An 11,860-nucleotide genomic window follows, 5' to 3' on the forward strand; every position below is an offset into this window, starting at 1 on the left:
CATTGTCTATTTTATCAGCTCCACTGACCATATAGGAGCACTTTGTAGTTCTACAGTTACAGACTGTAGTCCGTCTGTTTTTCTGCACCCTGTTCTTCAGTGGTCAGGACCCCCATGGACCCTCACAGAGCAGGTACTATTTGGGTGGTGGATCAGTAACACTGCAGTAACACTGACGTTGTGGTGGTGTGTTAGTGTGTGTTGCGCTGGTCTGAGTGGATCAGACACAGCAGTGCTGCTGGAGTTTTTAAACACCTCAGTGTCACTGCTGGACTGAGAACCAAAAACATCCAGCCAACAGCGTCCTGTGGGCAGCGTCCTGTGACCACTGATGAATGACCAAAGGATGACCAACACAAACTGTGCAGCAGCAGCAGATGAGCTATTGTCTCCGACTTTACATCTACAAGGTGGACTGACAAGGTAGGAGTGTCTAATAGAGTGGACACTGAGTGGACACAGTGTTTGAAGTAACTGTAGTTTTTCAAAAGTTCTGCTCATCTTCAAAATGCATCATCAGAAGGGACGTTTTAAGTCTGTAAACTGGAAAATCTCACTCTAGAGATTACAGCATCACTGCTGTAGGGTGTGAATAGGCATGTTTAACACAGATGCAGCGATGGTTAAATGTTTAATTTTTTCTGGAGTGTCCCTTTACCTGTTTTCCCAAGACAGGAGTGTCCAGTCATATCCCCAGTGGGCCAGTTGGTCTTAGTCTTCACACAGTGATCATATGTGCTCCTGCTTTGTTGGAATGAAACCCTGAAGCCTGAAGATTTGACACCTTTATCCTACAGTAAATTCATCCATTTGGGTAAAACGGGCTCAACGGAGAGTTCCGGCAAAGGATTTGGCGCCACCTCTGGCACACTAGAAAAAGCGCCACAACAAAGATATGGGACGTAAGGGGCGTGACCATAGATATACATACCTAGATGCCGCGTTGGGTCCAATCAGGCACGTCAACGGCTCCGCCATATTAGGGCGGTCAACATCGCTGCAGGACTGCATTCAGTACCATTACAGAGCGGCAGTTTAAGAAAGATACTGTCCAAAATGACACTATTTCTGGAATATTACTCTCAGAAAGTGGGACAGGATTATATAACGGAGGGAATGCAGTGATCCACACTCATGTTGTGGATGTGATGTTTGTGATGTAGTGATATATGGCCGTGTGGTTAATGTGGCACAGAGAACCTGTTGATATGATTGTTTTTCCTGTGGTTTTATATTAAGTTTATTTCATTTAATAGTCTATTCAGGGGATCTTAACTTTATGTAGTAGTTATTTATTTACAGTGATGTTTAAAGCTTTGTATCTCATTAAGTTCCTTAATCCGTGTAGATATTCATAATAGATTAACTTCAGCACCTTATTACACGAACCTGAAGTTAGCTTCTTATTTGCCAGCTTTGGCGAATAGGAGACCAACTTTAGCTTCGTCCTTCTTACTGTGTTTTGGGGGGTTTATTTTATTTTTATGTGTATTAAGATGAGAAGTGATTATTTCTTTGATCAGTTATTAAAGTAATAAAAGCTACAGAGAGCAGATCCGTGCAGCCTGGATTAATCTGTGTCTGAGGATTATAACAGAACAGATTTGGTGAAAATCGGTTGAGTAATAAGGAAGTTATCGTCTCTCAATACAGGTGAACCTGTTCACTAGCGGATCTTGACCGCTCCAACATGGCGGACGCGCAGACGTATCGCCTCCCATAGAGAACAACAGACAACGCGGCATCTATGTATGTATATCTATGGGCGTGACGCAAACACGCTGACGCCGACGTCGCGACGCACGAAGTGGACTCGCTGAACTTGGAGGGAGAGCTTGGAGGAAATAACTCAATATTTTAGCTTCAAAAACGGTGCATAAGTATTAATATTTGACTTAAAGCGTGTTTTATTCCCTCTGTAATCTAATGCAGTTTTCCGGACTTGCATTAGTTTGGGCTGAACGGTTAGCCGACCGCTGACAGTGTAGTGGTAAAGCGGAGAGCTAACGCTACCGTCAGTCATTCAGTCTGTTATCTAACGCAAACTTTACTGTTTTTAAAGTATTTTCTGAATTATTTTGTTGTTTTTTCGGCCATTGTCGGTTTCTGCAAGGCCCATCCTGCCTTGTATCTGCTGGTTTGTGGCTTGTGACTATTTTTGTACCTGTGATTTACCGTAATAGCTCCTGTAGGAGTTCAGACTTCTCTAATTTGTCCGTGCCACCTTAAATGGTGCAGCAGTTACATTACAACGCCTGAGGCGCCAGAATGGAACTGCTGCACCATTTAAGGTGGAACGGGGAAATTCGAACGACCAGCTGGCGAATGTGAATGCAAGTTCAGCCTCATTTTAATCTCTGAGTTGAAGGGGAATTCCACCAGTTTTTCAAAAAATTTAGTTTCTTAATTTAATGGTGAGATGCAAAAGATCATTCAGAGTGGTTTGATATGAAGTGCTCCATTTTGGAGAAGCATACAGAGTTAGAACTGTTCACAGTGGTGGTGATAGGAACCAGACGTCCACCTCTTAAAGCTCCCTCACAGAAAGAAAGTCCAGGTTGTCACAAATACAATGTCTGATGTTTGGGATGTTGTTCTAGAAAACGTTTTTTTTTCAGATTTGCCAATATTTCATCATCATCAACGATCCATATAAAGACTCAGAAGACTTGTGTAGGTTCACTGATGGTTTTGGATAGTAAATAAAATGTCTATCTGTGTGTTGTAGTCATGGTGACCCCTGGTTCCTATCACCACCACTGTAAAGACATCAGAATCTATAAATTTCCTTACGGTACTCCATTTCACACCAAACCACTCTGAATGAATCTGTTTACATCTCAAACACTGGATTATAAAGCAATTTTGTAAAACTGTTGGATTTCCCCTTTAGCTTTTCTGAGTATACTATGGAGATTTATTACAGGAAAAAATGCAATGAAACTGTTATTCAGTAGGAGCAGCAAATAACATGGCAACAGACAAGGGCTGTCTGTGAGCACTTGCTGAAATAATCTGTTGAAATTCTCTAATGTAGTGCCTGTAAATCCTGGTCCTGGAGTAATTTACCACCGCCCTGCAAGCTGTAGTGTTCTCCACCCATTTCAACTCAGAAAGGCTTATTAAAGGCACAGATTTTTCAACATTTCTGCGTAATTCAGTGGATTCAATGTAAACAAAGTCATTCAGAGTAGAGGTTTCTTACAGTGGTGATTGTAGGAACCAGGCATTGCAATGTCACAATCATAGCCGTCTTATTTACCATCCAAAACCACCAGTGAACCTACACTTCTGAGTTTTATTTGTAATGTAGATGATGGTAAAATAGTGGAAAATCTGAAAACGTCAAGTTTACTTAGGGGACTGTTTTGCCTTAGAAACACTCTTCTGGGACTTTTCAGACATCAGGCAGTGTGTTTGTAATAATTTCATGTAGTAACTTTCTGTGAGGGAGCTTTTAGAGGTGGACGTCTGGTTCCTATCACCACCACTGTGAACAATTCTGACTCAGTAAGTTTCTCTAGAACGGAGCGTTTCACACCAAACCACTCTGAACGACTCTGTTTACATCTTAACCGTTTATTAAAGCAGAAGTGTCAGGTGTGTGGGCTGCAGGGGAAGCTTTGAAGTTCCAGGGCTTGGATTGAAAATACTGCTCAAATGTCCCATAACTTTCCTACTTTTCTTATCCTGTAGGTTTGGAGTCATGGCGTTAACCCAGGTGTCATCCAACAAGTGCTGTGGTGGCTACCAGAAAGTGTTTGAGCATGACAGGTACAGCCAGTTGATGTTAATGTATTAATATTGATGTTGTTCATATATATGGACCAAAAGAAACGACCTAAAATACATACATCATCTAAACCGCTTATCCTTCTGGGTGGGGTGCTGGACCCTATCCCAGCTGTCATTGGACGGAAGGCAGGATACACCCTGGACAGTTCGCCAGTCCATCGCTGGGCAGACAGACATACAATCACACACACACACACACACACACACACACTCACACCTAGGGGCAGTTTTAGCATGTCCAATTGGCCTGACATGTTTTTGGACTGTGGGAGGAAACCCACGCAGACACGGGGAGAACAGGCAAACTCCACACAGAAAGGAGCCTGGTCACCTGGCCGGGAATCAAACCCAGGCCATTCTTGCTGTGAGGCAACAGCGCTACCCACTGCACCACCGTGCTGCCCACGACCCAAAATGACTTGGAAAAAAGTCTGGTTCCATTGACTTACATTAAAAGTAAAGTATGTTTTTTCCTTCTCCATTTTGGAGATATGAGGTTTTTTTCAGACGGCGATCTATATACGTATATGTAATGTGTGTGTGTGTGTGTGTGTGTGTGTCTATATATATATATATATATATATATATATATATATATTTTATATAAAGTACAATATTCATTCCAGTGAAGTTCTAAATGTGAGTTTTTTTTTAAAAGTTTTCCAACTTTAGCAGCGACGTTTCCAACCACGATCTGCGTTAATTGCAAGCAATGAAAAAAGGTTAATATTTGATTTCCCTGCAGCTTGTTTCCATCAAACGAACATTTAGCGACAAAAATCTTTACGTAATGACATCATTTCCTACAAAAACTGTTGTCGAATAAATTTTGGCTTATTGATTAAAAAAATTTGACGTTTGCATCTTTAATTTCATGTTTGTTACATTTGTGCTCCTTTGGCTTCCTATAATCTACTGATAAGGTAATTCTGTTTCTTTTATTTTATTATTTTACTTTATTATTATTATTTTTTTTTTTCATTATGAATCTTTACAGAAGAGGCGACGTTCCTCTTCCCTGCAGAGCTGTTTGAGTTCTTTTCATTAGAAATGCTGTAGTCTTTTCAGCTCATCTCTCTCTGTAAGAGCTGAAAAGTGTCAGCGCTCTCGTCTCGTCCTCAGTCCGGCTCTGCCTCTTCAGTTTCCAGTGTAGGTTTTGCAGCATTATAAGTATCTATAAACATTTTATCCGCTGAAGTTTAACAGAAAGAACTTTTTTATTCCATAGCCTGTCTTGACAGTCCTTTGGATAAAAACGTAGCTCGTGCTGCTTTAAAGGACTTCTATAATGGAAAAAACACATTCATTGCTTTTTTTTTTTTGCAGTAAGTGTTTTATGTAGTAGGTAAACATTGTTAAAATTTTAAAACATACTGTTCACTCACTGTATATGGAAACTGAGCTGCGAAAACAGCCCATTTTGTGATGTCACAAAACACATTTACATATTGTCAGGTGCAAACGTTTGAGCTCCCTGGTCAAACCATGTGTTTTCTTGATGTTCTAAGTGCGAGTAAGTTACAAATCCTCTGCGGAGAACACGTCTGCACATTTTAATACACAATTTCTCTTTATTTTCTGAGTTAAAACATCAAGAGTGCCATAACTTTTGCACAGGATCCCCCCAGTATGTTAGATTCAGCAAATAGACAGTAATTAAAAATTACAGTTAAAGTGTATTGAGATGTGCAGAAGTGCGTTCTGTGTAGAGAACGTGTTCATTTATTTTCACGTAGAACCTCATTGTGCTTTAAGCAGCAGCGTCCAAACTTTACACTGTATTTTCATTTTTCAGCTCCGAGTTAAAGTGCAAAATGAAGTTTGCCATCTACCTTCCTCCAAAGGCAGAAAGCGCCAAATGTCCCGTGCTTTACTGGCTCTCAGGTACATCAATGACTTCTCTCTGTTATTCTAAAGCACAGGAAATATGCAGTATTACTGTATAATATTAACAGTCTTACCTGCACTTTCACAACAAGAGGGATATTATTTAAGACGGGTTATTATATTTTATACAACAGTTAATTCCGGCCACGCAAGCTGATTGGTTGAGAAACGCTCTAACCGTGCTGTTATTTCACCATAACATCACGGGTTTATTCACACACTGTATCACTTCGCTAAGACGCCGTTGCTACGCAACGACTTTGACAGCTGTAGGAGACGCTCAAGCCATTTGAACGTTTTTACTTCTTACTTTGCCACAAACAGAAAATGGACACTTTTAAGATCACATTTGACCGACAGCCGATTTGGTCAGACTCTGAAGATGAGACGACACTAAATTCCCAAACTGTCATCACCACTGAGCAGCTTTTCAGTCGGCAGCTGTGACAGAAGAACAGCTAAACAACCTGGAATCAGCCAGAAATTAACCCAACACCATTCGCCAAACTAAACGGGCTGTAAGATGCTTTACAGACTGGCTGGAACAAAACAACATTAATACTGATCTGGCAAAAAATGACAAAACTGAGCTGAACTTGATATTGCGGCAGTTTTATGGCTCAGTCTGCACTTCAAAAGGGAAGCTTACAGCAGACTGTGCAGCGAGTGGGCGGAGCTCGTTACTCTGACGTAGCAACAAGCTGCTCGTTAAGGAACTATAATTTGGTGAAGGAACTGCGAACATTAAAACATATTAAACGCCGCGTTCACGGCCCAGTTTATTAATTTATTACTGTATTTATTTAACTGTTGTATAAAAGCAATAGAACACTCGAGGAGTGTGTTATCGGCAATAACATCACGGCTGTGATGATCTACGGCGACCAAATCACAGCCGTGATGTTATTTCACGATAACACACTCCCTTTGTGTTCTGTTGCCTAAACATAGCAGTTTGATTTAGATGAGCTTTTTCAACCATCTGTAAAATTGCGTTGTATACATTAAATATATAAAATGACATTTTAAAATTATTATAGTGCAGAATTCAGCTGATTTATATGAAGCTTTAAAGAAATAACAAGCTTTTGATTATGAACAGATCTGTAAATGATTCTAAAAAGACCAAGAAAGCTGTTCAACAAACTTAATATCCAGGATGTCGTACATTTCCGAACTTGTTATTGTTCCCAAAATACATGAAATATTTAATGCAACACGTTTGTGTCTAATATTGCATTTAAATATACATTGTATGTTGTTATTCAAAAATCTTGCATGTGACAAGTTAATCAGACATTTTAAAAGGTATATAAACATTGAAGCGGCTAGCTTAGTAGTTTTTATCAGTTTTCTGAGTTTATAGGATTTTATATAGATTAACAACGTTGTGTTTAGGTCTCTCACAGCTGAGCCCCTGCAGAAAACAGTAGAAATTACATTGTTTTGTAAAAATCATATAAACATGGTGTGACATTGTTTGTTGGCGTGTATTTAAAATGAAGGGATCACTAAAACGGAAGGAAAGTGCGTTTTGGCTTTTTAATGAAACAGTTGCACAAAAAAAATTCAAAAAAGTGTGGAATGGTTAATATATTGCTTTTCGTTGGAGAGGCTTAATTATTAGAATCGCCTAATTGTCCAGTCATTTTCCACAGTTGTTAGATTTCGGTCATATTAAGCTGCAACACACAATATGAATTGAGTGTTTTGGGTTGAGGCAAATAAATGTAAATGAAAGCACGTAGTAAACGCCTTCATTGAGACATTATGTGTGTGTGTGTGTGTGTGTGTGTGTGTGTGTGTGTGTTAGGGCTGACATGCACAGAGCAGAATTTCATCACAAAAGCAGGAAGCCAGCGGGCTGCATCTGAACACGGCATCATTATCGTGGCCCCGGACACCAGCCCACGTGAGTAAGATAAACGTGCCATTAGTCATGAAAGTGTAGAACTGCGCCCTCTGCTGGTTAAGGTGAGGGCTGTAACGGAAAATGTAAAAAAGTGTGGTTAAAAATTACAAAACTCCAGCAGCACTGCTGTGTCTGATCCACTCAGACCAGCACAACACACACTAACACACCACCACCATGTCAGTGTTACTGCAGTACTGAGAATGATCCACCACCCAAATAGTACCTGCTCTGTGAGGGTCCATGGGGGTCCTGACCACTGAAGAACAGGGTAAAAGGGGGCTAACAAAGTATCAGAGAAACAGATGGACTACAGTCTGTAACTGTAGAACTACAAAGTGCACCTATATAGTAAGTGGAGCTGATAAAATGGACAATGAGCGTAGAAACAAGGAGGTGGTCATATTGTTACGCCTGACCGGTGTACACTCTCACTGTGATATTTTGTGTTAGGTGGCTGCAATATCGAAGGAGAGGATGAAAGCTGGGACTTTGGAACAGGTGCCGGTTTCTATGTCGACGCCACACAGGACCCCTGGAAGACCAATTACCGCATGTACTCCTACATCACTGAGGAGGTTTGTGTTCGTGAGTGAACCCTCAGGATTTTACATGAGGAAAGTGTTGATTGCGCTGATCTCTCTCTGTCTCTCTCTCAGCTGCCCCGGCTTATAAACTCGAACTTCCCTGCTGACCCGGAGAAGATGTCCATCTTTGGTCACTCTATGGGTGGTCATGGTGCTCTCATCTGTGCCCTGAAGAACCCTGGGAAATACAAGGTCAGCAGAGCACACACGGTTTAACAGTTCCGGATCAGAAAGTGAGCATGGCTTCAGTTAAGTTACCCTTTATTAATCCCACAACGGGGGGGATTCCCCTCCGCATTCAACCCATTTGTGTAGTGACACACCCACATACACACTAGTGAATAGTGAATACACACACTCTGAGCACACTGTCCCTATCCGCCCTATCCACAGCGCCTGTGGAGCAGTTTGGGGTTAGGTGCCTTGCTCAAGGGCACTTCAGTCTGTCAGCTGTCGGCTCAGGGGATCAAACTTAGGATGTCTGATCACTTCAGAATTCGATTGTGGGGGCTAAAGATTGGGGGGCCCCCAACCAGAACTGGTATGAGGTGCTGAAAGTGGGTATATGTCCTGAGCACAATGACTTAAGCTGGGCCTACACTACACTATTTTTTGCCCCTTGTGACAAATTTTCACAACCTGAAGTGATTTTCCAGGTCGGGAGCTCGATCGGAAGCATCTGACAGCGCAGATGATCTAGTAATGTGAGAGGAGAAGCGAGTGAATCTTTAGCCCCCCAATCGAACTCTGAAGTGATCTGAGACCCTCTGATATTATCAGACACGTTTAATATTTACGACTCAAAACGTTCACGAGTCCTGTAGTGAGAGATGAACTCAGTGAGTGATTCAAACAGCCAATCAGGGAGCTAGAAGAGCGGAGGAAAAGGCAAAGAGCCTGACAGAGGAGCTGTGTGGAAAACACAGACAGATAAGAGCCAATATTATGTTTATAATGTTGATCCAGACGTCTGGTCTCTCTCATTAGAATTTCTAATGGGTTTCTCATTAGGCTGAATGAATAACCAACTCTAAATGTAGGTATTGTGATATAAACTGAGTCTGTTCTACAGTTTCTCATTAGGCTGAATGAATAACCAACTCTAAATGTAGGTATTGTGATATAAACTGAGTCTGTTCTACAGTTTCTCATTAGGCTGAATGAATAACCGACTCTAAATGTAGGTATTGTGATATAAACTGAGTCTGTTCTACAGTTTCTTATTAGGCTGAATGAATAACTGACTCTAAATGTAGGTATTGTGATATAAACTGAGTCTGTTCTACAGTTTCTCATTAGGCTGAATGAATAACCAACTCTAAATGTAGGTATTGTGATATAAACTGAGTCTGTTCTACAGTTTCTCATTAGGCTGAATGAATAACCGACTCTAAATGTAGGTATTGTGATATAAACTGAGTCTGTTCTACAGTTTCTTATTAGGCTGAATGAATAACTGACTCTAAATGTAGGTATTGTGATATAAACTGAGTCTGTTCTACAGTTTCTCATTAGGTTGAATGAATAACTGACTCTAAATGTAGGTATTGTGATATAAACTCAGTCACTAGCACTAAGACTTGCTACATCTAGTTCTACCTTTGTTTTGTTTCTGCTCTTCTGTGTAGGCTGTGTCTGCGTTTGCCCCCATCTGTAACCCAATTCAGTGTGCCTGGGGTCAGAAGGCCTTCTCTGGATACCTCGGACCGGACAAATCCACCTGGGAGGTGAGGAGAGAGAATGGTGTGTGTGTTGTTATTGTTGCGGTAGCAGTAGGGATGTGAGGTACACAGATCAGGCATAACATTATGACCACCTCCTTGTTTCTACACTCATTGTCCAAAACTCCAGCAGCACTGCTGTGTCTGATCCACTCAGACCAGCGTAACACACACTAACACACCACCACCACCACGTCAGTGTTACTGCAGTGCTGAGAATGATCCACCACCCAAATAGTACCTGCTCTGTGAGGGTCCATGGGGGTCCTGACCACTGAAGAACAGGGTAAAAGGGGGCTAACAAAGTATCAGAGAAACAGATGGACTACAGTCTGTAACTGTAGAACTACAAAGTGCACCTATATAGTAAGTGGAGCTGATAAAATGGACGAGTGTAGAAACATGTTATGCCTGATTGGGGAATAAGGTGATAAAGAGTATTTAACTTTCAAAATAAAGGCTAATTTCTTAATAATAATAGTAATAACAATGACAGTTTTATTACTGTAATTGTTATTATAGTATGAACATAAATGTTTGATGTATCCAAAACAATTAAAACTATGAACAGTATCAGTAATACAAACAGTCTCAGACAGAAGATCCCAACTTTTCCTTCGATCTACTCTTTGCTCTGCAGGCGTACGATGCAACGGTCTTGGCCGCCTCCTACTCCGGCCCCGAGCTGGACATCCTGATCGATCAGGGCCGTGAAGACCAGTTCCTGTCTTCCAGTCAGCTTCTACCTGATAACCTGATCGCCGCCTGCTCAGAGAAGAAGATACCTGTGGTGTTCCGACTGCAGCAGGTCAGTACTGCCCCCCTTCTGTCGGACTGTTATGTTACTGAAATACCTTTAGTGTTTAAAGTGTAATTAAGACTTCAGTACATTTAATAATATTTCTTTTGCTTTTTAAAATTTTGAAACTGTCCTTTTTTACTTCAGAGTGGATTATTCACTCCTGAGTATTTGAATTCTTATATATTATTCATTTTTGTCATTAACATGTTTGTTTAACTAAGATACATTCATTCAGAAGTCAAGTCTGTACATATGCTCATTTTGTAATGTATTTTCCTCTGTCAGGGCTACGACCACAGCTACTACTTTGTGTTCTCGTTCATGAATGACCACATAAAGCACCACGCCAAGTACCTGAACGCATAAAGCGGCTCCAGTTCAGTTTGTCCAGAAAACAACCGACAGCCTTTTGTGCCTTTCGGAGCAACAATACACAGTAAAACACCTTCATTTTGCATTGCTGAGTGGTATGTATGGCTACAGTGTTGGTCAATCATGTTTTTGTCTGTTTTTCCTCCAATAAAGGCTACTGGTTGTTAGTTTCATATGTGTGGGCCTCATGGGTGGTGTTTCAGAACCAGTGATGAACCCTGAATAAATGTACAACTCTTCAGTGTTTTATTTGCCATGTCTAAGTAAAACCAGCAGGAAAAACATTTCAATAATAAGAACCTAAACATTAATACACACAAAGTACACCGATCAGGCATAACATTGTGACCACCTCCTTGTTTCTACGCTCATTGTCCATTTTATCAGCTCCACTTACTATATAGGTGCACTTTGTAGTTCTACAGTTACAGACTGTAGTCCATCTGTTTCTCTGATACTTTGTTAGCCCCCTTTTACCCTGTTCTTCAGTGGTCAGGACCCCCATGGACCCTCACAGAGTAGGTACTATTTGGGTGTTGGATCATTCTCAGCACTGCAGTAACACTGATGTGGTGGTGGTGTGTTAGTGTGTGTTGCGCTGGTCTGAGTGGATCAGACACAGCAGTGCTGCTGGAGTTTTTAAACACCTCAGTGTCGCTGCTGGACTGAGAATCGTCCACCAACCAAAAACATCCAGCCAACAGCGTCCTGTGGGCAGCGTCCTGTGACCACTGATGAAGGACTAGAGGATGACCAACACAAACTGTGCAGCAGCAGATGAGCT

The 11,860-nt window shown here is 41.2% G+C and overlaps 1 protein-coding gene across 1 annotated transcript; it reads left to right on the top strand.

Annotated features, from left to right (window-relative positions):
- Nucleotides 1-1,773: 1,773 nt before the first annotated feature.
- esd (esterase D/formylglutathione hydrolase) lies at nt 1,774-11,251 on the top strand. The gene is made up of 9 exons (XM_036576270.1): nt 1,774-1,872; nt 3,697-3,774; nt 5,591-5,679; nt 7,496-7,594; nt 8,048-8,172; nt 8,254-8,373; nt 9,810-9,908; nt 10,543-10,710; nt 10,990-11,251. Exons 2-9 carry the CDS (start codon nt 3,707-3,709, stop codon nt 11,068-11,070), a joined length of 849 nt encoding a protein of 282 aa, XP_036432163.1. The 5' UTR covers nt 1,774-1,872; nt 3,697-3,706; the 3' UTR covers nt 11,071-11,251.
- Nucleotides 11,252-11,860: the final 609 nt, after the last annotated feature.

The sequence above is a fragment of the Colossoma macropomum genome, unplaced genomic scaffold, assembly GCF_904425465.1.
Source record: "Colossoma macropomum unplaced genomic scaffold, Colossoma_macropomum, whole genome shotgun sequence".
Taxonomy (NCBI): Eukaryota; Metazoa; Chordata; class Actinopteri; order Characiformes; family Serrasalmidae; genus Colossoma; species Colossoma macropomum.

Bases quoted from the DNA above. Each gene is read 5' to 3' on its own strand.
- esd (XM_036576270.1), top strand. From the start codon at position 3,707: ATGGCGTTAACCCAGGTGTCATCCAACAAGTGCTGTGGTGGCTACCAG. The intron at 8,173-8,253 runs GTTTGTGTTCGT...TCTCTCTCTCAG, and splicing joins ACTCCTACATCACTGAGGAG to CTGCCCCGGCTTATAAACTC. The intron at 10,711-10,989 runs GTCAGTACTGCC...TTCCTCTGTCAG, and splicing joins TGGTGTTCCGACTGCAGCAG to GGCTACGACCACAGCTACTA.